The sequence below is a fragment of the Aricia agestis genome, chromosome 8, assembly GCF_905147365.1.
Source record: "Aricia agestis chromosome 8, ilAriAges1.1, whole genome shotgun sequence".
Classification (NCBI taxonomy): domain Eukaryota; kingdom Metazoa; phylum Arthropoda; class Insecta; order Lepidoptera; family Lycaenidae; genus Aricia; species Aricia agestis.
This window is the reverse complement of record NC_056413.1, coordinates 15,849,838-15,877,198: the sequence shown is the minus strand read 5'-3', so window position 1 is coordinate 15,877,198 and position 27,361 is coordinate 15,849,838. Positions and strand designations below refer to the sequence as shown.

The 27,361-nt window shown below is 35.9% G+C and overlaps 1 protein-coding gene across 2 annotated transcripts in view; it reads left to right on the top strand.

Moving 5' to 3' along the window:
• LOC121729648 (arrestin homolog) overlaps positions 1–27,361 on the top strand; it is a 139,430-nt gene that overhangs the window by 84,102 nt on the left and 27,967 nt on the right. For both annotated transcript variants that reach the window (XM_042118222.1, XM_042118221.1), the window contains 3 exons: positions 7,861–7,981; positions 20,761–20,908; positions 22,355–22,502. In XM_042118222.1, coding sequence (XP_041974156.1) covers positions 7,861–7,981; positions 20,761–20,908; positions 22,355–22,502 — 417 coding nt within the window. The remainder of the gene's footprint in view (positions 1–7,860; positions 7,982–20,760; positions 20,909–22,354; positions 22,503–27,361) is intronic.

The window sequence follows — 27,361 nt, the reverse complement described above, 5'->3', positions numbered from 1 at the left end:
TTATATCCCACGAGATTTTTGGATAATAAACAGAATTAAAACACGTATTAAATCCATTTAGTATTTTTTTAGATTTACTATAACTATCGAAAATATTTTTCTAATAGTAATGAAGAATCATAAAAGATTCTTAAATATTAATTTCATACAAAATATAACGTCTTTGGCTAACTGATTTACCCTCTATAACAGGGGTCACTAATTAGTTTCGCTCGGGGTCCGTTTTAAGACCTTCCTGGTCCACACAATTTATATAAAAAAGTTATTAAATAAAGTTAATTAGGGAAATTACAACGGTATTTTTTAGATATCAATGAGAAAAGTAATCATTTTATGTAGCTAATTATCTCTCTGAAGTTTGGAGTGAAATATTGGTGCAAGCTATAGATATTGACATTAAATCCTGGAGATGTTGAAGTCCTAAGATGAACGAAGATCATCTTTGACATTAAATCCTGGAGATGTTGAAGTCCTAAGATGAACGAAGATCATCTTTGACATTAAATCCTGGAGATGTTGAAGTCCTAAGATGAACGAAGATCATCTTTGACATTAAATCCTGGAGATGTTGAAGTCCTAAGATGAACGAAGATCATCTTTGACATTAAATCCTGGAGATGTTGAAGTCCTAAGATGAACGAAGATCATCTTTGACATTAAATCCTGGAGATGTTGAAGTCCTAAGATGAACGAAGATCATCTTTGACATTAAATCCTGGAGATGTTGAAGTCCTAAGATGAACGAAGATCATCTTTGACATTAAATCCTGGAGATGTTGAAGTCCTAAGATGAACGAAGATCATCTTTGACATTAAATCCTGGAGATGTTGAAGTCCTAAGATGAACGAAGATCATCTTTGACATTAAATCCTGGAGATGTTGAAGTCCTAAGATGAACGAAGATCATCTTCGATCATACTCGGTCCGCACACAACAGGTCGGCGGTCCGGATACGGACCGCGGTCCGCCATTTGCTGACCCCTGCTCTATAATATACTAAATTTCATGAAAATCGTTGGAGTCGATTACGAGATTCCAATTACCTATATATATACAAAAATTGTTCGTTTAAACATATGTAATTAAGGGCCTGTTTCACCACTTCCTGATAAGGCTATCCACCAATTAACTTGACAGATGAAGTATGGAGAATCTGTCAAAAAACTTGTGAATAGTCTATTAGGCACTTTATCAGAAAGATGAAATGATGAAACAGGCCATAAGTTAAAATAAATTATCAATCACCTTGACCGATAAACTGTAGTTTATCGGTCTGTGTGCCTAAAATAACACACCTACACAGAATCAATTGGTGTACGTTTGGAACGGGAACTGTGATAGTTGCAAAATTGCGCCCCTCGTGTTCCAAGGACGTTCGAAGGACCGCCACGCATACTAATATCCGTTGTTTGGGATGCAGTAGCGGTGTTAGGTGGGGGCGACCGCCCAGGGCGCCGGGTAATATGGGGCGCTGAAGGCAAACAAAAGTTTGGAACCAAATTTTTTTAAAACTATCAGCACCCTGGGCGCCGAAGATATCTCGCCCAGGGCGCTGGTAGTCCTAAAAGCGACCCCGTTGGGATAGCTTTTCAGTTACAGGCCAGGAATTATCTTTTGAGTATAACTACTTTACTCTACATCAGGAAGGTAAATCAGAACGTCAGTGCATACCAATTTTTGACTGACTTCAAACAGAAGGTCCTGATTTACTCGAATGTATTATTATTAAGTAGGTAGTCGACGCCCGCGACTCCGTTGCGCGAAAATCCGTTTATCGCGGTGAAACCGTACATTTAAAAAAAAAACATTTTTCCGGGATGAAAATGTTTTTTTTTTCATCAATCAACTAACAAAAAACAAACTAACTAACATCAATTATTTTCTTCAGGCTTTTGAAGGAATTTGATTTTTTTTGTTTAAGGAAGTTAAGGGGGTTCTTACACAAGCTTGTTAAAGCACTTGTTTGATAGCAGTTTATATAATATTTAAGTAGCAATATCTTATATATAAAATTCTCGTGTCACAATGCCCTCGAAAGATATGTCCTTTATCCATAGTGGGGATCTTAGTGCGCGCCAGTCGTTTGGCCGCTACACAACACGATTCATTTTTAAAAAAGCGTCGCGGCGCTACACAACGAGATAAAAATAAGGGTTAAATTAGACCGCAACGCGACGCGTAGATGCATTTCTAAATTTATATGGATCTGACAGATTCGCAAGACATCTAACGCAATTGAAATCGGTCAAATCTATACAAATTAAAATCTGTGTTGCATATAATAATTGATTGTGATCTATCGGTGTAGCGCCTAAAGGTACGCTTATACGGGCAACTAAAATTGCTCCACTCCAGTCAATTCTCGTCAACTTTGACGTCACGAGTCCATCAAGCAATTTTCGGCAACAAACAGCAATATTGCGCAATACATCGCAATATAATTGAGCGATATGGCGCAACTTCATCAACTAGTTACTAGGCAATATACACGATACTCATACACGAGCCCATCGGATATTCGTCAATTCGTATCGGCGACATTGAGCGATATGAAATATCTGGTACAATATTATCGCCGAAATAATTGCCGCAATTTATTGAAATTGCTCGTGCATTCGCGTCGCCGGGCAATTATTGCCGCAATTGTTGCCCGTGTAAGCGCTTCTTAAGCCACTTCGCGCAGACGCATATTAATCGATCTTATGTTTCTACTTGTGTTACATTTTATTCATCGGTCGAAGTGAAAAATGCAAAATGAGCAAAAAATTACCAGTCTGATATCATTTTAAGTCTCGTAAGTTTCCTTAAACTTACGAGACCACCCTTATCTATACTAATATTATAATTCTGCAGAGTTTGTTAGTTTGTTTGTTTGTTTGTTTGAACGCGCTAATCTCAGGAACTACTAGTCCGACTTGAAAAATTCTTTCAGTGTTAGATAGCCCATTTATCGAGGAAGGCTATAAGCAATATTTTATCACGCTAAGAATAATAGGAGCGAAGAAATAGAGGAAAATGTGGAAAAAACGGAGGGAAATTATTTGAAAGGGCTTATTTGAACGCGCTAATCTCAAGAACTACTGGTCCGATTTGAAAAATTCTTTCAGTGTTAGATAGCCCATTGATCGAGGAAGATTACAGGCTATATTTTATCACGCTAAGACTAATAAAAGCGAAGAAATAGAGGAAAGTGTGGAAAAAACGGGGAGATTTTATTTGAAAGGGCTTATTTGAACGCGCTAATCTCAGGAACTACTGGTCCGATTTGAAAAATTATTTCAGTGTTAGATATAAGATAGCCTATTTATCGAGGAAGGCCATAGGCTATATTATTTATTCTATGACTAATAGGAGCGAAGAAATAGAGGAAAATGTGAAAAAACGGGGAAAATTATATGAAATTGCTTATTATCTTAAGATTCTCAAGAACTACTGGAGCAATTTTTATGTTATTTGGCAAACATGAAGAATAGACCACTTTAAGGGACATAGGCTATTTTTTGCGGAAAAATGTACGGTCGTGTGAAATTCCTAAATTACGCAAGCGAAGCCACGCGGAACATCTATATATAATAAAATCGTAGGAAATTCAATGCTGTACATTTAATATTTTTGTACAATAAATAATACTTGGGACGTGATCTACTATACTAACGCGGACGAAGTCGCGGGCAACAGCTAGTTCCTTAATAAGGGTGGTCATTCCAACTTTAAAATGGACGTACAAATTGGACCCCCGAAAACTCATTTTCGTGGAAATTTCTGCGAACTTTCCGGATGTTATCACGATGAGAATTTAATTAATTTTTGAGACCGGAAAATAATGGTTACTCTAATTTATGGCTGAACCCTGTTAAATGTGGTCTTAAACCTGTAATTTATTTTTCACTTTAAAAATCTAATTTCTTACACCTCATAAATATGCAATTATCCTACTATCTTATCGTAAATATATAAAATTCTCGTGTCACAATGTTAGTTACCGTACTCCTCCGAAACGGCTTTACTGATTTTTACCAAATTTTATATGCATATTCAGTAGGTCTGAGAATCGGCTACTGGCTACTTTTTATATTGATAAGTGCATTTGTTGCATAAATAATAGTAAATTATTACAACTCGAGACTGAAGGCGACCATTGTACTTTGTGCAACACGGGATAGCAATGGACGCTGCCATGGTCCCATACTTGTTCAGTCATTTTAATAAAATAATATTGGCGAAATACTTTATATGGCAAAACAACGATTGCCGGGACAGCTAGTAATATTATAAATGCGTCAGTTTGTTTGTAACCTTTTCACAAAAGCGCTGAACCGATTTTGCTGAAATTTAGTATGACGATACTTTGAGTCTCGGTAAAGGACATATTTAAGCTTTGTCCACACTGTGCCTTTTTTTGTTCATCAAGGGCATGCGTTAAGAATAGTTTACACAGAGCCAATAATCTCATTATCTCTTATCCAATCCAATAATCTCATAATCTAATCTCGTTGTCAAACGTCGACCAAGACTTTTTGTGTACTATGCTGGTGCTGCATTCTAGCGTAAGAACATTGCACTAATATATTATTACCCTGTAAAAAAGTATTAGATAAAGAAGCAATAGCTTAGCGTAAATGTATTTATATTATATTAAGCAGCCCAAGCAGCGCAAGTATATCTAGTGAAGCACTATTAGTTATTTTATAGAATTAAACTTAGTATTCTCACATAAGAGTCAATAATCCCTGAAGATATCCTGAAGATATCCTTTATGGATATGGTGCCCATTTTTACTGAACTCGGTGTTCAGTAAAAATGGGCACCTGTCTACACTATAATGACAAGAGCAGCATAAGAATTCATCAATTAGATAACGATAAGAGCAATTTATATTTATCTATAGGAATATCTACAAAACTATTATAATAACATAATAAGAGGCACATAAGAAAGGAATTAGGTTTTGTAGCCAACATTAAGATAACACCATTACTCTACTGACGTTCTAGTGGTGAATATTTTTAAAACCACTAATAATCAAAATCAACTAAATAAAAACATCAACAAGAGTTTTTTCTTTTAAAAAGCATTTCCTATTTTCTAATGGCACAAAGTATTTTAAGTTAAAGATTTAATGGCGAAATGAAATCAAATATGTATAATTTATTTTTTATGTTTCGCGCGAACGGAGGGCTCAAATTCCGTGCCGAATTTATTTTATCGTAAAAGTTGATGAAATAGTTTTAAAAAACTTATGGACCTTTTATATTCGCAAATTTAAATGATATTTTTTTAATCATAAATATTATTGGTGCACATTTTTTAAATATATTTTGTTAAAATAAATACCTAAACAATGTATTTTGATAAAAATTTCATTTATTTAAGTATTTTTATGTTTACAAATAAATAAATCGCGTATTTTATTGTAACTAATTTTTTAGGTTTTTACCAAAATGGCGATTATCGTCATATTCTATTAATAAAAATGGCCTCTAGATTAAGTTATCTATAAGTAAGTATTGATTAGAAGGTTTACTCCTAAAATCGAGCTAAAGGTAATTTTAAGAGCATGGCAAGTCAACTTCCACTTCCACCAGAAAAATTAATCTTTCAATAGTATAATTGTTCTTAAGACCATCCTATCGTAATCTATAGAAAGAAATGGTTGTAAACTATTTTTTCTCGTAATTATCTACCAGAGTATTATCAGACTGGCGTTGGACTGGCGTAAGAAGAAGGTGTTCTTTTCGCGTTTTGGTGATTTTTCAGTGCAATACCATAAAGAACCATTTCTGGTGGCCTTTCTGTTTTATATTACATATTGTCATATTGGCAAAAATATTGTCTGTATAAAATTATTAGGTAGTTGCTTATTATTTTTAAAGCAAGCAAATTATAGGCACCTCTTCATCGCCAGAATCTTCACTATCATTATCAGTTTGTAATTCATAATGGTTTTCATCAAGAATTTTTAAGACGGTGAATGGTGATTCTTCTTCGCAAGCTTGATGAAAATAATTGTCGATCTGTTGCTGAATAGATGACTGATGACTTTGAGGGCAAAGAAAGTTGATGTGACAGTCTAGCGGCACCTTTTTAGGGTTCCGTACCCAAGGGGTAAAAACGGGACCCTATTACTAAGACTTCGTTGTCTGTCCGTCTGTCTGCCTCCAGGCTGTAATTCAAGAGCCGCTATAGCTAGACTTCTGAAATTTTCACAGATTGTGTATTTCTGTTGCCGCTATAACAACAAATACTGAAAACAAAATAAAATTAATATTTATTTAAGGGGTATACCCATACAACAAACGTGATTTTTTGGCCTTTTTGTCTCGTAGTCTATAATGGCAACACGTAGGCACTTAAAATTTTCACAGAATCCTCAAATATAACTTTAACAACTTTAATAAAGTAAAATTCTACTAAAATTAAAATAAAATAAAAATAAAGGGGTGCTCCGATACAAAAGAAAAAGCGCAATTTTTGGCCTATTTTTTTCTCTATGTATAATGGTACGGAACCCTTCGTGCGAGAATCTGACTTGGACTTGGACGATTTTTATACTTTTCCACTTTTCTCCGAAAGCCTGGAGTCTTTCTAATATTATATATCTCCTGCTTTCTTCATGCTTGCAGAACGCTGTCCTTTATATACTTAATACTCTTAAAATAAAATGTTTAAAGCCTAAGATCCCTAATGAAGAAGGAAACAGGACTTTCACTAGAGTATACACTATTGAGTATCTAGTCAATGATTCTATTAAGTATAGACTTAAAAAAGTGCCTAACAAATCCATCTAAAAACCTTTTTGATTACTTTTAGAGTAATTGTTCTACAAATGATTTCAATTCTTAAAAAGTATTTGTGATAAATAAGTCTATAGAGTAATTGAAATACAGCAGCGCTTGTAACAGAGCAAATATAGTCCATAACAAATCAATTTGCTCTTAACTCAGTGTAATGAACTAATAAAGGTTTTAAAACAAGGAACACTAGATATTTTTTTCTATTAGAAACTTAGTTCTTATTTAAAACCATGTAGAGAATGCCAATGTCTATTTTGTCTTTAAAAAAGCCATGATTAGTACTGCTAAAGTATAAATAGATTTAAGACGTCTGAAGTGTGCTACTTGGGAGGTGTAACACAATACCTGCATAATTTATCATTTTCAGTAAAAAGAAATCCGATTTACGTGTCACTTACCTCATCAATTCAATTTGACACACAAAGCGGTATTGAAAGGGCCAAAAGGATATTAATGATACATCTATTTGTATGGGCGTGCATTTGTAAACTCTGAGCTCAGATGAAGGTCACGGCCTCGACCACCAGTTGGCAGGCTCCAAGGCCACAGTCAGGGTCTTTGTTTGGCCTATTGTGAATAATGGACTAGTTTTTAGGTTCTATCTAGCCACGCTTATGCCAGGTTTTTTTTATCTACATTGAATGATATCCAAAACTTCAAAAGTATGAAAGGGGCTTGGAATTTCTTTTCATCCTCACGAATTTGCAGGCAATCTAAAAATTCCGTTGTTATAATATATAACAAAGTTATTCATCTTTAGTTATGATAATTAGAAGCAAATCGATATTCCAAAGAATAATGTCAGAATTTTAGCAGAGTTTGCTAGAATTATGTCAGATCACTATCAAGGAAACACTTTACATAAAAATTCTATTACTTTCCGCTCTATTATTACCTATAAATGATTAATTTCCAGCACCTACAATCAGAATAATTGATATTTAAGTCGCAAGATCCCGTTGACATTAATTAAATAAAAGACAAAACTCTCTATGATATCATTCCTAATCCAGAAACGTAAAACTTTTTTTTTTCTGAAACAATCATCAAGTTTTTTTTCTACAGATACGGCCGAGAGGACGAGGAGGTGATGGGTCTGAAGTTCTGCAACGAGGCCATCATGAGCATCGCGCAAATCTGGCCCATGTACTCCAACTATGACCGGGAACCCAACAGCCAGCTGCAGGTGAGGTGCAGTGATACTTATTTAGATGATTTGGGAGAGAAATCTTAACAATGATGAACAAAGTTTTACATTATTATATATCATCAGGGCGAGCGAAGCGAGCTCCAGTATATCCCACAACCTGTACATTTTGTGGTACACTTTACGGAAAAACTATCAGGCCTATTGATTTGTGCTTTAACATATTAATTTTTATTTATATGTAGATGTGTCATCATCAGTCAGTCAAGGCGTGACGACGCGAGCCCTCACAAAGCTCGGCTTTTACCTAGTGTATTCTGTACTTGAATAATTAGTTTCAAAAACTATGACCCGACCACTTAATAATAAAGATTATAGCTTGATTTATCATTCATCGTGCGTTATTATTAATCTTGTGATATCTCACTTATTACAACCGAACTAGTAGTTGAGGCAGTCTACGTCGTAGTACATGGTAACGCATCGTAGAAAGATTTAGTTAAACGTAGCTTATGTAGCACATCGTAGCACGGCGTAGAACAAAGTGCGTAATGTACTACATCGTTGTTGAACGATGTATATTTGCCAGCGTAGCAACTAGCAACGTAGCGTGGTGCAGCGCGGCGTAGTAGACCGTAGTGCGTAGTGTGCTACAACGTAGAGTCTACGTCGTAGCCATCGTAGCGCGTCGTAGTCAAATAACGTAACCAGCGTAGCGACGTAGCACTACCTTGCACGGCGTAGAACAAAGTGCGTAGTTTCTCAACGTAGAGTCTACGACTTACGTCGTAGACCGTAGTAGCGCGTCGTAGAGCGATATAGCTAAACGTAGCCGGCGTAGCAAAATAGTTCACTGCAGCACGATGGATTTTTTTTTCAAAATGAAGTATCGATATAATATGATCATTAGCTGATCTTGGTATTCTTTTCAAAATTGTTAATGGTCTTATGGACACTGTTCTTTTAGAGCAGTTTTCATTTAAGATCCCTACTCGAACCGTACGTATTCAACAGCTATTTAGTGTACCACTAACATATAATAATGTGTCCAAAAATAATCCTTTGCATAGAATTTGTAATACGTATAACAAAATATGCCATGATAGAGATATTTTCAATTGTAGTCTGATTGCATTTAAACGTGATCTAGCCAAGGACCCTAAGATCTAAATGTTTGATATGTGTTGATGGCCTTTAACCGATTTTAGTTTTAGTTTGCTTAGTTTTTAAGTCATTAGAATTTGTATTACTTAAGGATATTATTTTGTTATTATTGTGGCGAGTTTATATCTAGTTATAGCTTTTAGTTCTATTTTGTTTTGTGTTTTCCCTGTCTTTCACTAAGTAAATCTTATGCTAATATTGTTACCTTCAATGCTGGTGTAGTAATTGAACCTCGGTCTAAATGCTGTGTGTTGTTAATGTTATTTTCTGTATGTTGTTATTATGTGGTCTGTAACTGTACCGTAATAAATAAATAAAATAAATATAAAAATTACTATTCCGCGGCACAAAGTTAGCAAGCTAAGTACTCACATACGGTTTTGCTCGATAGTTTTACGAATCGAAGGAAATGACATATTTGACATATTTAATTCCATCGAGCCGGCTCGAAGCGAGCCTTCGAGCTGTCAGTTTTGCGGTTCACACGGTGGTTATTGCTCGATTTGGAGTAAAACTATCGAGCAAAACCGTATGTGAGTACTTAGCATTAGGTACAGTTTACAGTTATCGTCAACTTGACATTACAACTTACCTTCATAATTAGTAATTGTTGAGTTGACCAACGCATCGCGGGTCCGAAAAGTATGTTCAATACTAATACTGCTGTATTCAGTACATACAAGGGACCAGATGTACAAGGTGTAAAGCGTCCAAAGATTATTTAAATAATAGTTGTACAAAATGTAATTAACTACAACTTATATTTAAACAACGTAGGCGTTGTTAAGTGGTAAATTATTATCACTTGATATTTAATTGGAGTCTGTAATTATGAACTCCGTCGTCGCGTCGCTCGTATAACTTCAGCTAGACAGTTATTAAAATTATAAATTGCTATCATTTTATTATTATGTTTTCATAACAATGTTTAATTATGTAAATTTAGCAAGAGGACGAGAAAATATACGTAACTAGTATTTTGTTATCTGAGCTGTCTAAGGGTCAATTCAGACCGCAAAGCGACGCGTAGATACGCATTTCTAAATTTGTATTGAATTGACAGACTTCAATTGGGTGAGACATCATGAAAGTCTGTCGAATTAATACAATTATAGGCTACTTGACCCATATTTAATTGCATTGAACAAATGCATATTTCTAGTAGAACTTGGCTGCCCCCCCAACTGCCCCCGTAGACAAGTGGCAAAACGCTAACGCTAACGCTAACGCTAACTCTAACTCTAACGCTAACGCTAACGCTAACGCTAACGCTAACGCTAACGCTAGCGCTACAAAATGTATGGATTTGACATTAGTATTCGCTAGCGAAGTGATGACTTATGTCAAATCGCATACATTTTGTAGCGCTAGCGTCAGCGTTAGCGTTAGCGCTTTGCCACTTGTCTACAGGCCCAGGAAGATAAAATCGTCTATTTTGAGCTTAAGTTTCCCATTGACATGGGCTTGAATAAACACTCTTCACTTTAACTTCTTTATCATCCAAACCTGCCTTTATCTAATATCTTCTTTAACCTTCAAGCGAGCGCGCGCTATTTTGTAACGGCAGTGGTCGCTTGTAACCTAAAAGACGTTGTAGGTGAATTTGGGAAACAAAACACTTTTCATTTAACATTATTTATTATTTCATAAATATAATTGTTACTCTTTTTAAAAGTAAACAGTTCACCCAGAAAATGTAATGTGTTTTAGTAAAAACTTAATTATTATAAAATCCGGTAATCCAAAGTAGCTTATCTTGTGTGAACAGCGGCTGAAAAAGTGATCGGAATTTTCTTATCCTAGTTCCAATTTTTTCTTCATCTAGCAATAACACTCGGAGTTATCGGTCAACGACGACTTAGTTTTATAAATAAACATAGAATTTGCCTCAATTATATGAAAACTACATATAAACTTATAAGAGAGGCGCGCGGAGTCTTTTCGATGCCGGCACCGAGACCAAAACAATTGAGGTCCTTGCTGCAAAGGGGGTGCGGAGAGTAAGTGTAAGCTATTTATTTTGTATATAGATACATTATTATGAAAAGCTACTGAGAGAATGATACAGATTCAACGAGAAATGTCGATAATATCAACGAAAATATATTGAGAGGAGTCGATTCGACGCCGCGCGACCGCTTGAAGGTTAAAAACAAATGAATGTGTTGTTAACGATCTCAACTATCATCTCATTTCATTATTATTTGCGTTAATCTAAAATTAATGTGTCATTAACGATCCTTAGAATGTTCCTTGTATCTTCTGAATGGCAGATAATTGTGGTGTTTAGCTATTCTGGGCACGCGCGTCGACGCGCGACGTAGCGCTAATGAGTATTAATATCTTTAGTAATGGCTTACTAATCGTTATTAATTAAAGTTCATTGTACAGGCTGCTCTGTCGTTTTATAGTTCAATGGCCAAATGATAAAAAGAGTGATGAGATACCAAAAATTCGATATTGTACAAGTAAAGTGGTGAAATTGTTTTTAAAAGAGATTTAAGAAATTTGAGTACAAATCTACCTACTACAAGTTGATTTTAGTTATTAGTGTGTAAACATATTTTTTTTGGAATAAAAAAAATATTTTTATTCAAAAAAATAGTTTACGAATCAATGTTTTTTATTTCAATCAATCATCAATGTTTTACTGCTGTGTCCATATGACTCAATTAAGTGGAGATACTTTAAGAGACTTGGAATGGACGTAGAAGCTGGATTGTTTTTTTTCTTTGAAAAATGTACAGTTCCCGCGCCATAAACCAATTTCTGAGTAACGGAGTTGCGGAAGTCTTAGTCCTGTATAAATCTTCTTGTCTTGTTTAATTCGTCTCTACATCCACGATGTAGAGACGAATTAAACAAGAATAAATCAGCTTTCTAATTAATTACAACAAGTTAGATTTTCCAATTTAACTCATAACTTTTAAAACTTTAATCCCATTGAGTTATTCGCCGAAGATAAAATTAATCCACTCTAAAATAAATTACAAGATTTAGAGCTTCTCTCTTTAAACATAAATATTGTATTTCGCATTATATTTTAATTAATGTACAGTCTAGTGAATAACTTACAATATTCGTTAATTTTATTAAGACAATGTATTATAACTGCCTGTCCCGGCAAATGTTGTTTTGTCATAATATAAAGTAATAAGTATTTCGCACATATTATTTTATTGAAGTATGGCAACATCCATCGCTATCCCGTCGAACAAACAATGGCATAACAATGGTCGCCGTCAGTCTGGAGTTTTAATAATTTACTGTTATTTATTCAACAAATGCTTTTTATATTGATAAGTATCAATATAAAAAGTAGCCAATAGCCGATTCTCAGACCCACTGAAAATGCATATCGGTGGAAAGGCAAAAGTTACCAAGCGACATATAGCTATTTTCACAGGAGAGCCGTTTAAAGATTCATTTTTTCTTTAAAAAATCGTAGAAAATTAGCTATTAGAGATATTTTTAAAAATCCAACGGATTTTTAAAGTATTTTAATGCCTTTATTAATTGGTTTATTAAAAAAAAGGTATTTCTGTATACTTAGCGTAGAAGTGGCGTTTGGTTACAATTTACCTAAATTTAGAAGCAGGTAAAAGTTACCAACCGACAAAAACGTTTTATCTTTCAATCTAGTAAAGATATCTAAATATATATTTTTTCCAAATGGTTCGAAAAGCAAAAAGGGTTAAGTAGAGATTTTTTTTATTATTTGAACAAGCAAAGAGGTCTAAATTTCATAATATTCCATTATTATAACAAGCAATGTTTACTATACGACTAATAAAATTCTGTTAGTGTAAGTAATTATTTACCTGCCGCCAAATAAATTTGAGCTAGAACTCAAAAGTTTTAACTTTTTAGACACAGTGAGGAAATTTGCTCAGTATAGTTATGCTGCAATCGAAAATAGCTGAAGTTAAACTGTTGAAGAAAAACCTATCAAGTATACAATACTTGAAACAGAAATATGCCTTTGCCTAAATAATTTCCAAAAAATAAATGAAGCCGAGTTTCTCATTAAAAACAATATTCAGTATTCCAATGAACCGTAACTTACTTACCGACTTCTAAAATGTATGAAGATTGAGTACATATAATAATAAATAGTTTATTTAGGCTTTGTCCAATCGTAAAAATCGGCCAAGGGTTCCGTACCATTATAGAGCAAAATAGGCTAAAATAGGTTTTTTTGTATGGGATTATTCATCTTTGTTATTTTAATTTTATTATTAATTATAAAAGTATAAAAACAATTGAGTACTTTGTGAACATTTCAAGTGCCTAGCTGTTGCCGTTATTGATATCTAACAAAAAAGGCCAAAAAATCAGGTTTGCTGTATGGGAAAATTATTTTTTTTAGAATTTGTTGTTACAGCGGCAACGGAAATACACTATCTGTAAAAATTACAGATGTCTAGCTGTAGCCGTTCTGGAGACAGACAGACAGACAGACATACATCGAAGTTTTAGTAATAGGGTCCCGTTTTTACCCTTTGGGTACGGAACCCTAAAAAGGCACTACTATAAAATAAGAATTATGTAACACTTTTTAGTTTATTCATAAGAATATTAATTTTGTTTTTGCCAAGGAAGTCAGTTCCAATTTTTGTTTGAAAATAATTTATTTTTCTCTTTTTTCCTGCTAGTCAACAAGGAACCCTTATAGTTTCGGTCTGTCCGTCTGTCTGTCCATCTATCTGTCCGTCTGTATGTCCGTCTGTCTGTCCGCGGTTTTTATCAGAGACTATAAGGCCTACAAAGCTGCAATTCGGCATGAATGTACATCTTAATCAAACCGACAAAATGGTAAGTATATAAAACCTTTAATTTTTTTTTTTGTGGTACCTTCGATACACATTAAGCGATTTATTTTTTCCGCGTCCACCCCACCGTGTGGAGTGTCATTGGATAGGTTTTTTAAAAATATTATGAGTATTCAAAGATAATTTTCCGATTTAGGGATCCATTTGTGAAATATGAAGTTTTAAAGTGGAACAAATCGTTAGAGTCTAGTGTCCCCCCTTTTACCAGCTAAACGGTTGCTTCTGGAAATGTGAAAAAATTCACGGGGGTAAGAAATATGCTGAATTTAAAAGGAAAACTATCACGGCTAAGAAGACATTCATGAGTTATTGAGTAATAGTCGATCAACTAAAAAATTGTATTCGTAGAAGTACAAAGGAAATTTTCGTTCAAACTTCAAATTCCTTTGAATGTAACTGAGATGATGTTTTTAGTAATTTAAAACACGTTATAAATGTACATTCATTAACTATACAAACATTATCAAAAATTAGCTGTACTGCGGAATATTGCGCGTGGCCCGACACGCACTTGGCCGGTTTTTTTTTCGAGTCCATCCCAAAACATTTTCATTTCAAAAATCATTTTCCGATTTCGGGGTCCATTTGTGAAATATGAAGTTCTAAAGTGGAAAAATACGTTAGAGTCCAGTGCCCCGCCCCCCCATTCTACTGTGGATGTGTCCAATGGAAATGTGAAAATATTCACGGGAGTAGCAAAGATGCTGAATTTATAAGTAAAACACTCACGGCTAAGAAGACTTAACAAGTTATTTAGTAATAGTCGATGACATAAGCAAATTGTATGAAAAGTATTTTTTCGTTAAAATTCCGTAAAAAATAAATGTTACTGAGATGGTGAAAAATTATCAAAAACTAGCGTTACTACGGAACCCTATATTGCGCGTGGCCCGATACGCACTTGGCCGGTTTTTTTTAGTTATCTAGATGTCTATTACGCATATTGTACGCAGTCAGTGGTGGATAATTTTATCTAAGTGTATATAACTACCACAAAAGTTAACTGTACCTGGGTGTATTTTAAAAAAATACACATTATTTTGATGTGATTAATTTATGACCAATAATAGGGTCATGATTGACGGTGCGTGCCGCGTGGCATAATAACTTTATGGTGATGATGATGACAATTGATGAAATTGATATATTGGCATATTATTATGCTTAAATTAGTTGTTTAAATGCTGAAATCCCTGAACATCTATCTATGAGGATTGAAAAATTCTGTACACGGAACCAAGGTATACATTTTTGCAGAATGTTACTTTTTGGTAGTACTGTATAATATGTTTGAAATCCTTCAGAAAAAGTCAAAATCACTACAGTAAATACCCCTGTACATGTTTCCTTTCACATTTTAAGGAGTTGCCTCGATTCATCGTGGATCACATCATCAGATCACAACTTTTGTGAACGTGGTACCAAATTTCATATATGTCCTATACAACAACAGAAGCACCTTAAAAATCGGTCTACAAATAGTGGAGTTATCCGCGAACAAACATAACTAAATAAAGAACATACTATCGAATTGAGAACCCTCCTCTTTTTTGGAAGTCGGTTCAAAATAAAAAGACGATTCTCTTCACAAATTCGTTTATTTTATAATCATTTTTTGCTACGCAATCAATAAAATATTTGGTATGAGTTTATTATAAAATTAATATAAGAACATACCACATCGGTAAGTTCTTATATTCAAAACAGAAACGCAAAAAATCAAATTAGCTTGAAAATAATAATTTTAATATATACCAAGTGTCGTATCGCACAAAACAGTAGTAAGGAAATGCGCGAGAGCGCGCACGCTGGTTGCCTAAGCGACAGTGGAACTACGACTGATCGAAAAAACCGTTACTATCCACCATATTAGGTATGATTTACAGCGGGGACAAGCGACAACGCATCAAGTGTTTGTTTGGGCTAACCACATTTAAAATTAAATAATTATTTCAGCAATTGGTATCCAAGTAACAAAATTTATAGATAAAACGGCAGGTAAAAGATTACCAAGCGCCACATATTATCTTAGTTTCGGCGAGTAAAATTTACTATATCGAATTTTTGATATGATTACGGTTTGTTAAAAAATACTTAACGACAGAAAAAATATCTCAAGCGTTTGTAAAAGAGTCCGCAATACCATAAATAAATAAATGTATTATAGGTAAAACGTCTCAAGTACCTAATTGATACCATCAGTGGAAAGACAGAAATTACTAACTGTAGTCTGAATTAAAAACGTGTAAAGCCAAAAATTACCAAGTAAAAAAAGAAACATGTCGATATTACCAAATGCCTACTTTTTAAAAAGGTGTCAAAAAGTTGTCGCTTGGTCGCCGAAAATAAGAAAAATACCCGTTTCCACGGAGTTCCTAAGCGACATCAAAAGTGCTCGTAGAGACATGGGACTAAGACCAATCGATAGAGAAAAATTCGCTGATTCAGAATATACAGGGTGTAACAAAAATAAGTGATAATACTTTAGGGTGTGTGCGTGTTCCTTGTAGAGAGTTCACTGTGAAAGTAGCAGCTCTGAAAGACGAAAATTTTTTTTTCACTTTTGTATGGGCAAGGGTCCGAGCGTCACGAGTTTCTCCATACAAAAGTGAAAAAAAATGTTGGTCTTTCAGCGCTGCTACTTTCACAGTGAACTCTATACAAGGAACACGTACACACCCTAAAGTATTACCACTTATTTTTGTTACACCCTGTATAAATAACTCATTTTGACCCCTAGTGTCGCTTGGTAACTTTTGCCTTTCCACCGTCGATATAAAATTTGGTTAAAATCAGTAAAGCCATTTCGGAGGAGTACGCGGCCTAACATTGTGACACGAGAATTTTCTAATATATCAAAATTTTACATGTAACTTGACTAGTGGTTTGGGCTTTAGGCTAACATTGACGTTTAACCAAAATAAAAACAATTATACTCGAAAAATATAAACTTTGGCTACAAAATCATGGTGCCAGGTAAAATAACGGGCAATGTTGTATATTTTATGTTACAAGGTAAACTTTTTTCACATTTTCATCAAGAAATACTGAACAAGCTTTGAAGTTTTGAAGAAGAAAAAATTTTCCATTCCAATGCTCCACACTTTTTCTCTACTATGCTTGTTGTGGAACGCTAGTTTTAAGATGGATATTGTCATAAAGATGCTTTATGTAAAGTTTTTTTTTTTTACATTCATGGCTAATTCATCCTCATAAAAGAGACGAGACTCTATTATATCGAGATGACCTCTGTGGCTCAGTTGGTTGCTCAAGCCGGGGGTCGCGGGTTCGAATCCCGCCGAGTAAACAAAAAGTTTTCAAAGTTCCTGGGTCATGGATGTGTATTAAACATGTGTATAGTATAAAAGTATTAAATATATTTTCGCTGTCTGGTACCCGTAACATAAGTCCTTCAGGTACTTACCACGGGGCCAGACTGACGTGATGTGAAGTGTGCACGACAGACAGTAAATAGTGTATGGACTATGGACATTTTAGTGAGAAATCAGTGTACAGCGAAAAATAGTGCCATTCAATGGGATGGGTTTAGAGCCAGTGTGGTAGTGCCGATTTCTGTAACCGAAAAGTGAGGGAGATAGTATACATCTCGAGCGGGCTATCCTTGTCCCAGACAAGGAAGTCCCGTGCGAAAGGGACAGCCAGAGGCGACCGTTATGTCGGGGGGCGACGAGGTAGTATAAATATAGGAAAAATAGATTTTTTTAATTATTTCGGTTACGGAGGTCGGCACGAACATGTTTATTATGTAAAATTATAACTAAGAGAATTGTACAAATAAAACCAATGTATATTTTGTAAAATAATGTAATTTTCGTGGAAACTCAATAAATTTTCCTTCCAAGGGGGTGAGGCATGGAATGTTCTAGAAGCTGGGTACCGGGGCCGATATAAATATGGGTCGGCCGCCATAATACGCCACTCGCTCTCCAACGTTGCCCAGCTTCGGAACTACTGTGTGCTTGCTACCTGGAACAAGACTGAAAAAGTGTTTAAATTCATCTCCTCATCAAATAGTCATCATCATCATCCTCATTACTACAAGAAGCGCTGACCTAGGCGATCTACGGGGCATTAGCGCAAGCTGTCCCCCACAGATGCTTTATGTAAAGTTTTTTTTTTACATTCATGGCTAATTCATCCTCATAAAAGAGACGAGACTCTATTATATCGAGATGACCTCTGTGGCTCAGTTGGTTGCTCAAGCCGGGGGTCGCGGGTTCGAATCCCGCCGAGTAAACAAAAAGTTTTCAAAGTTCCTGGGTCATGGATGTGTATTAAACATGTGTATAGTATAAAAGTATTAAATATATTTTCGCTGTCTGGTACCCGTAACATAAGTCCTTCAGGTACTTACCACGGGGCCAGACTGACGTGATGTGAAGCGTCCATACATATTATTTATTTATTATTAATTTATATTATTATAAAGGGAAATATGTAACAAACGCCCCAAGATTTTTGTTACGCCTACGTTATACATAAAGGGAAATAAAATCGGTAGATTTGAATAAAATTCGGTAAAGAGATTAGAGACCACAGAGTAAAAAACAAAGTTAGAGAACCTTGAATCTCGAGAAAGGAGATTGTGTTAGTTAGGAAAAAAATACGAAACTCTTTAATCATAAACTTTGTAGTACCATCGAAGAAATTGATTCTTAAGCAGTTGACGGATCTACGGGCTACGGCATTTGGTTAAATTATGTCAATTCAATGTAAATCGTAATCTGTCGGCTGGGATTGACATAACTCGTCCAAACTACGTGGGTCCGCCATCTGCTTATGAATCACTGACCTCCATTACACAAGTACGCTGGACTTATGATACCCTTTGAAGTGACAGCTACTTTTTGTGCCTATTTGAAGCGGAATCAGCGCCCCAAAGCGGGGGAAGAGAACTAAATCTGACGTAAAAATGAAGCCTGAAAATCGCCATATTGGCGCTGATAGCAGTAGAGAGAGTACTAGTTTCTTAGCAGACAGAAGCATAAAGGTCGTAGTTGACGGCGAATGCTCGGAAACTCAGTCTGTTAATGCTGGTGTCCTCAGGGCTGTGTGCTATCGCCTACTCTATTCATACTGCATATCAATGACATGTTACAAACCAACGGCATTCATTGCTATGCGGATGATAGTACAGGTGATGCTGTATATACCGGCTCCCCTAATATTTCTCGGAAAAATGTCACTGAGAGTCGAAACTAACTTGTGTCTAAGGTGGAGAATTCATTGGAGAAGGTCTCTGAATGGGGTAGACGTAACTTAGTCCAATTCAACCCCGCCAAGACACAAGTCTGCGCGTTCACCACTAAAAAGTCACCAATGGTCGTTTATCCTCGTTTCGAGGGCACATCTTTAACCATCTCCCCTAGCATTGAGATACTTGGCGTCAACATAATATCGAGCGAAGTCCAGTTTCGATATCATCTTGAGGGTAAGGCCAAATTAGCCTCGAAGAAGCTTGGCGTTCTTAAGAGGATACAACAGCGGCTAGAGAAAAAAAAAAAGTACGTGTAATATCTATAGCTGTCTCCCTTACCTCAAGCCTATACCGCAGAACGCGATAGAGATAACTGCAGAAAATCCAGAAAATCAACGATTCGTTGTCCCCTGATTCCTTCTCCAAAACTTAACCGATTTAAGTACTTTTTTCATTAAAGATTAAAAAAAGGCTTGAGCTGTGTTCCTATGTTTTGCTTTTTTTGTATAATCTAGCCAAATCTGTTTTCTGGACGTTTGAACACAGTGGAAAATCTGGCCATTTTTTTGGGTTTTTGAACGTTCATATCTTATTTAATAATTAAATTATGAAAAAAAAGAAAACATAAGGACATTGTATTAGTGGCCGTAGATATTAAGGAAAAAAATTATAACTCTACTAGCATTATCCAGGGAGGAAACAGGGGACAACGTTTGTATGGAAAAAATGGCGGTGTGGAATCCTCTTAACAGAGCGAGACAGTACTTCAGTCCGGACCAACGCCTACAACTCTACAAGGCGCAGGTTCGGCCTCATATGGAATATTGTTCTCATCTCTGGGCAGGGGCGCCAAAATACCAACTGCTCCCTCTGGATCGTATCCAACGAAGGGCTGCTCGAATTGTTGACTGTCATAGTGTTTCAAACAGCTTGGACCCCCTGGAATTACGCCGAGATGTAGCTTCACTCTGCATCCTCTATCGGTTGTATCACGGGGAGTGCTCTGAGGAATTGTTCGGAATCATACCACCTGCAACTTTTCGCTATCGTCCCACGCGAAAAATATACCATCCTCATCACCTTGATGAGTGGCAGTCTTCCACAGTGCGTTTTTCGCGTAACTTTCTGCCGCGCACTGTAATACTCTGGAATAAACTGTCACCAGCAGTATTTCCGGACCGATACGACCTGCAAACCTTCAAGAAAAGAGCGTATTCCCTCTTAAAAGGCCGGCAACACACCTGCAGCTCTTCTGATATTGCGAGTGTCCATGGGCGACGGTTGTTGCTTGCCATCAGGTGACCCGTTTGCTCGTTTGCCCCTTATTTAATAAAAAAAAAAAAAGTACTTTGAACTAACTAACTACTAGTGATGACAACTGTTGTTATTGGTTGTGGTTACGTCAGATTTAGTTCTCTTCCCTCGCATTGGGGGCGCTGATTCCACTTCAAATACGCACAAAAAGCAGGTGGGAATCATAAGTCCAGCGTACTTGTATAATGGAGGTCAGTGTTATGAATCAACTTCTCTGGTAACTTGTACAAAAATAAATAAATATTTTTTTGTTCCATCTACCAAAATACATTATTTCCTCTCTTCCCCAGGATGCCCTCATCAGACGTCTAGGCTCAAACGCCTTCCCGTTCCACCTGGAGCTGACTCCTCTGGCGCCGCCCAGCGTGCAGCTGGTGCCAGCCAAACAGTACCACGGGGCTCCCATCGGCACTTCCTATGACGTACGCGCTTATATTGGTAAGGGACTTACAACATTTTAGGTTAAGTTACTGTTGAATGAGATTTTGAAGTTGGCTAAAGAGTAAGATTAGAATATTATATTGCTGCTTATATGAGGGTTTTGTATTCCTACTTTCCAGTAGGTGCCGCTATATTGTAGCCTTAGGGTCCAACGTGTCGAATAGGCATATTATTGTCACGATAATATGCCTATTTGACACGACGGACCTCTAATCTCACTCTTGTCTGAAGATCTTTTGTATGTATAATGTATATATAATATAATATATTTTTAGGAAACACAAGCCCTAGAATGTTAGTGAATATTATTGACTTTCGTTTTTTTTTTTCTGAAATGCTAATTAATTAATTAGCATGATTACTAAAGTTAATACGTCAAGTAAACTTTTTAAATTATAAAAATACTTAACTTATTAGGCTTTATAAAGTTACTTAATAGTTAATTTAAATAAAACAACGTAAAACGTACAATGGCTGTCATTTAAAACGTAATCATAATATAATTATCATAATTAACACCTGTCTTAAAAACTTTGTCGTTGAAACTTTTCAGACTCAATAGGACAATAATTGCTTTATATTAGCAACTAATTAAAAAAGTATTTATCTTTTTCTATATTTTTATTTATTTATTATGATCGAAAGAATATTCTGAGTTCATAGATTCCTAAAACTTTTATAATAAATATTTACATGAAAAAGAAATAAGTATTTCAAAATAATTTTCGTAAACCCAAAAGTTAGGATCCTAAAAGTTTGGAAGAATTTAAATTTCGTCGAAATAAAAGTTACGAAATTTTGTTTGTGACTGAAAGGCTGACGACCCCTGGCTTCCTGGAAGATCTCTATCGAGGGTTGGTCATTTATTATCTACAATAATGTATTGATTGGAAATACTAATGGAGTAAATTATTAAATCCAGCAGACATTTAAAAATAGCCGATTAATTTCGACTATCGCCGCGCGTTAGCACCCATTATTCAATATCATACACACACGACAAAAGTTTGATCTAAAAGTAAACGGAACTACTTATATTATGCAATTAAAATACTATCCATTTATAAGAGTAAATACTCCTTGGAGAATGAATGCTATAAAAGAAATGTAAATACCTACATACTTTGCTATTTGTAGTGCCAGAAGCTTAATAGCCGCATGTTATGGTGATTATTCGTGATGATTGAATATAATATTTTCTTTCTTCATCAATTCATCTCTTTAGTTCCACATATCCATCCAGGGTCCATCACATAGTATTCCCACTGCAACTGGAATAATAAAGGATCTTTAAATCAAATCAAATCAAATAAAATAAAGTTTTGAGGATCTTTAAAATCTAGCTAATTTCATAAAAACTTATATCTGAAATGTACCATCTATTTAATGAAGAATAATTAAGAGCTCCAGACTTAAGTTTTATTCAATCCTCTTGTCTTTTAGCGGAGCGAGCTGACGAGAAGGTGTCTCGTCGCAACGTGGTCCGCATGGGCATCCGCGTGCTGCAGGGCCCGGGGCGGGGGGGCCCCGCGCCGCCGCCTCCGCACTCGCCCCTCACACTCACCAGCCTCGCCCATCAAAATGTTATGAGGTGAGTACGCTACTCATATTGCCTTGATTACCACAACGTCATGAGGTGAGTACTGAGTACGCCACTGGTCTGGCCTTGACCATTACAACAGAATAACCCTTATTCTTAGTTACCCCTATTTTTACTGACCTTTATTCTTACTGACTGCACTCATACGAGCCTCATTGTAAAGAATATCATGAGGTGAGTATGCCTCTGATCTGGATTCTGACCTTTACTACCAAAACGTTATGAGTGAGTACTATAAGTACTTATCTCATATCTGTATTAAGTAACACACGAACAGGGCTCTACACAATGTTATGAAGTGAGTACGCCCCTGATCTTAAGCTTCGCCCATCGACCAACAAAATATTAATAATAATAAATTTTGGGGGGGTCCCCCATACTTCGAACTCAAACTGATTTTTTTGTCATCAAAACCTTTTGAACAACAAAATTCTAAATAATATTTTGATATTAAAAAAATCCATAAATACACGTACCTATATATTTTATGGTTTTATTTCAATATCAAAATACCTATCATATAGAATTTTGTTGTTCAAAAGGGGGGGCGGGGGCATGTTAGACTGGGCCTAGGGCGGCAAAATGCTTAAGCCGCCACTTAAGAAGAGAAAAAAGCCGTAACCAACTTGGTATTGGACGTGGAGAGTCCACGTCCAATACCAAGTTGGTGTCCTTACAATTCATGAAGCTCAAATATCGAGGAGTCCTTCAGCGGGGCTAAAATGGTCGCTTTGAAGAATCATGATATATGAATCATAATATGATTCATTTTTCTAAAATTGCAAAATGCAACTGTGCTTACAATTCATTTCTGTATTTTTGTACTAATTTGACATTTGTCAGTTTGACAGTTTTGACAATTCATTTGCTGAATTGATTGAGAGGAATTGCTAAATGTGACCATTTTAGCCCCGCTGTAATCATCATGCAGACTAGATCCCGAAGGATAACAATCCAGCAGTGTGCCTCATGCAATGTAGTTTTTAAGTAAAGAAACACGAAACACACAGACACACACTCACAAAATTTTCTTTCTAATAATAGTATGATTTGGTTACGCGTATATGACATAACATTTCATTTTCAGTTATGTAAGTGTATAATAATAATAGCTCCCACACCGGTTTCGGTGACAGTGGCCGGTTTCATTGAAACCAGGCCGGCTACGCAGGAGTAATTTTATTGTGCCCAAGTGTGTGCGCAGTACACAAGAGCACCCTCTATTCCTTTACTCTCATAACCCAGTGGGACGGATGACCGACACGACTGGCGAGAGATCAGGCGCAGGACCGACTTTTTACATGCCCATGCGACTCACGGATCATCTAACATCTTACTTGTCAGACAATTAAGTGATCAGCCTGCATTGTCCTAACCAAACTTGGGAATAACATTGTTTCCAACGCGGGAATCGAACCCACGACCTCCGAGTCATGAGCCGCTCTCTATACCACTAGACTACGGAGGCGTTATAATATTTACAAGCGGTATTTATGAAATTTTCATGAAACAGTCTCGCTGCCAATCAAAGTTATGAATTTTACATAGGGCCAGGCCACAACACTGCGTTGCGGCGTCGTATCGCAAAAACAACATCGCACAGTTATGTGATGCGATGTCACAATGCAAACATTTCATATACCTGGGAGGCAATACTCAGGATGTGAACATTTTCCCTCGTAAAATTATCTCACGAACTATTCATGTCTACTGGCAAGTTCGAATGATACGTAAAACTCGTATTCTGGGGACCAATAGAGTATCGAGGAGTTTCTGCCATTGACATTATTTTGCGTTCTTTAGGCATTAAAAAAAACGCTACGATAAATTTTGCAACGTGCGAAGATATTTAATTGTATTCTAGTAAATATAGCTTACGAAATAATTGATTTTATTACACCACTAGCTATCCCGACAAGTTGTTTTGCGGTTATTTTGCCATATGATTAGGTAGTACTTATCTCAAATCTCAATGCATAATATACTTAATATAATTATTTGTAATTAATAACTAAATCCTCGTAAAATTATTTCTTGAACTATTCATTTCTACTGGCAAGTTCGAATGATCCTTAAAACTCGTATTCTGGGGACCAATCGAACAAATTACCAATCGACCTATCGAGGTGTTTGCGTTCCGTTTCGGCATTAAAAAAACGCTTGGACAAATTTTGCAACGTGCGAAGATATTTAAGTGTATTCTAGTAAATAAAGCTTACAAAATAATTGATTTTATAATATTACTAGCTATCTTGGCAAATTGTTTTGCGGTTGTTTTGCAATATACTTACCTATATTATTTGTAGTTAACAGAGGCGGCGCAAGGCGTGGGCGGTGTGGGTTGCCTCTCCACTGGTAGTTAATACGAGACACAATTATAGCTTATCTATTGTTATCGCGGTCGCCGATGACCGCTTGGGGCTTGAAGCATTAAAAACTAAATTATTCTTTTATTCTTTATAATATTTTGTAAAGAACAATTACTTATATTTTTATTGAAGTGACTAAATAAGTATGGCACCACGGCAACGTACGGGACGTTGCCGTGGTGCCATACTTATTTACTTTTACCATACTTATTTATTCACAAACAATAATTTGGTCGCCGAATTTACTGTTATTTATTTGACTAATGCACTTATCAATAATTATAACAAGTATTGAAACAACACTTATTATTCTAATACAGCGTTATAGTACTTGTACTATTATCTATTCTGTGGTTATAGTAATATAAGTAATATCACAATTTAACTTTCGTAATCGGAAGCGGGCGCGAGACTGTCTGCAGCCTGCCGCTGGCCGCAGCCCGAGTCGTTCCGTCGGGAGTCGGGACTCGGGACTTGTCGGGACACGAATGGCGCGCACCCGCTCGGCCTCCAAGGGCCGCGCGGCGCGGCGCGCCAAACCGGAATGGCAGCCGCGGCGAGGCTAACACAGCTAACACTTTCGGTGTCATATGATTTTAAGCTTTATCTTCATGACTGTAATACATAGTGAAGTCTACGGCCGCCCGTGGCCGGTCGTGGGCCTTGTGGCCGCTGGCGGTTTTGATAAAAATCAGTAAAACCGTTTCGGAGGAGTAAGGTAACTAACATTATGACACACACGACAATTATGATAAACGTAATTATCCAAAAAGTAGCTGTCCCGGTGAACTTTGTGTCACTTTCAAACCTTCCATGGACTTCTACGAATATTTTGAGACTAAAATTAGCCCAATCCGTTCAGCCGTTTTTGAGTTTTAGCGTTACTAACACAATTGGAAATCTATTTTTATATAAGTATATACATATATATATATATATATATATATATATATATATATATATATATATATATATATATATATATATATATATATATATATATATATATATATATATATATATATATATATATATATATATATATATATATATATATATATATATATATATATATATATATATATTATATATATATATATTATATATATACAGTTCTATTATATGTATACAGTATAGGTACAATATAATAGAACAAAAGTTCTGATAAAAATATGTAGTCTAATTCAGCTATATTTTAATTTAACGAAATTATAAATAGTTTCTTTTAAAGTTTAAACACATTAACTTATAATTAGTAAGTTATAATTAGTAAGTTATATAGTACGAAATTTTGTACTTCTTTGCTACATATCCACCAATAAGAGGGCAAATTTGTGTACGAATTCCGACATCTACCGGTCCCTAGCACTCGTATGACTCGAGCGATCTTTACACGAAACATTTCTAGTGTGAAGTTCTGAGAATACACAAACTCACAGCAACAAATTGTATCGTGCAGAAACCGGTTTCCAATCGAACGTCTATCCACCAATAAGAGTGTAAATTGGTGTACGAATTCCGCCATCGTAGAAATAACCGGTCCTACTCGTTCGACTCGAGCGATCTTTGCACGGAATATCTCGAATGTGAAGTTTTGAGAATACACAAACTGTGTTACGTTCGTAAAAATCTCATAATTGGGTAATTTTTTCGAAGGTGAGATTTTCTCACGTTCTGAGAATTGGCTTCCTGTACTCTTTACATCGGAAATTTTCACGATGCGTTCTGCGGCGTCGTAGATTTAAGGAGTGAGCACACTGAGACGGGCCGTGCCGGGGCTCAGCGTGCCGGGGCTCATCGCAAAAATCCGCCTCCATACAATTTGTATGGAAGCGGAAATCCGCTGCGCTCCGACACAGTGTGCGATACGCGTATCCGCTTGCATACAAATTGTATGGAGGCGGATTTTTGCTATGAGCCCCGGCACGCTGAGCCCCGGCACGGCCCGTCTCAGTGTGCTCACTCCTTTATACGACGCTACGCCGCGCCGCAACGCAATGTTGTGGCCTGGCCCGTACACTATCATACAGAATTCCATTCACTTAGTGTTGCTGAATAAATGAAAATTTGTTTTACTCTCATATTGTATGCATGGAAACTATTTTAAGAAATTGCTTCAGTTAGATATTGTACTTCATAATAATTTTACTTTTATGATTACTGAGGCAGGAAATAACGTGTCAAAATAGTTATGTTTTTAGTTAAAAAAGTAAGTGCTGAGAAAGAGATGTTAAAAGCTATGAGCAGTCATTCTAATTTCAATTTAAGAAAAGATATAAACATAAAAAAAAACTTGAGAGGTGTCAAGGGACACCCGAATGGAACGAAGTTATTTCTTATGTTCAAAAAACCTGTATAAGTACATATTTAATATACACTCAAAAAAATTATTTAAAAAAAAACCATCTATTGACGCCCAGGAATACTAACAACGGGTCGCTGTTTATTTAAAAAACGCCATCTAGTTGACACACAGGAATA